Raw genomic sequence first — 747 nt, 5'->3', positions numbered from 1 at the left:
GAGAACTCTCTGGCACTCCCTGTGCCAGTGGATAGTGATGGAGAAAGTGACAGCTCTGACCGTATCCCTGTGCCCAGCTTCCAGAATTCCTTCAGCCAAGCTATTGAGGCAGCCCTCCTGAAACTGGACAAACCGTCCACAGCTGATCATTTGTCAGGTAAAAGGCATGGGAAAATGCATGAAAACTTTCTGAAGTGAAAAAACCCAGAGTATTTCCCCTTCTTCTTCTGGGAGAAGTGAGAGCAGCAGTTTTGGGGACCAAAAATTGGCCACAGAACAGTTCTGAAAATCGTCAGGTTGTGGTTTCTGAACAGCTTGACTAGGGCTTCTGTCAGCTTGAAGCAGCCTCTCAGTGGGAACTGAGATCTCCAGCTAGCAAAGAATCCTGTTAGGACAGAGATGGCTTTTGACAATCGTCTGTGCCATGTCTCTGCTGGAACTTAAATTAAACTTTATCTCAAAGAAGCTTTGAAAAATACCTGAGCTGCTGAACTACCTCTTCAGTTTGACCAAAATAACGAGGTAACTGCTAGCTGAAATTTCAAGTTAGGGAGTATGAAACAAATTAAGATGAACTTCAACATCCAAGCCTGGTGCTGGCTGATAGAACTCACTTGTAGTGATCAGTTCTGATGTTTAGCTCTGGCTTCTGTTTGGAGACTGCACTGGATCATGGAGAGAGTTGGACAGGAGGGCCTGGGAGTTTCATTGGAGTTGAGTTGAGTATCTGCTCCAGTTGTAGTGTTG

General features: G+C 45.5%; 1 protein-coding gene across 1 annotated transcript in view; it reads left to right on the top strand.

Moving 5' to 3' along the window:
• Nucleotides 1–158, top strand: part of RNF10 (ring finger protein 10) — a 12,788-nt gene extending 12,630 nt beyond the window's left edge. Inside the window, exon 15 of the mRNA XM_009073509.1 lies at nt 4–158. Within this exon, the coding sequence (XP_009071757.1) occupies nt 4–35 (32 nt within the window). The 3' untranslated portion in view covers nt 36–158. The remainder of the gene's footprint in view (nt 1–3) is intronic.
• The last annotated feature ends 589 nt before the right edge of the window (nt 159–747 follow it).

Source organism: Acanthisitta chloris, unplaced genomic scaffold (genome assembly GCF_000695815.1).
Source record: "Acanthisitta chloris isolate BGI_N310 unplaced genomic scaffold, ASM69581v1 scaffold13774, whole genome shotgun sequence".
In the NCBI taxonomy this organism is placed as follows: Eukaryota; Metazoa; Chordata; class Aves; order Passeriformes; family Acanthisittidae; genus Acanthisitta; species Acanthisitta chloris.
This window is presented reverse-complemented; position numbering and strand designations above follow the sequence as displayed.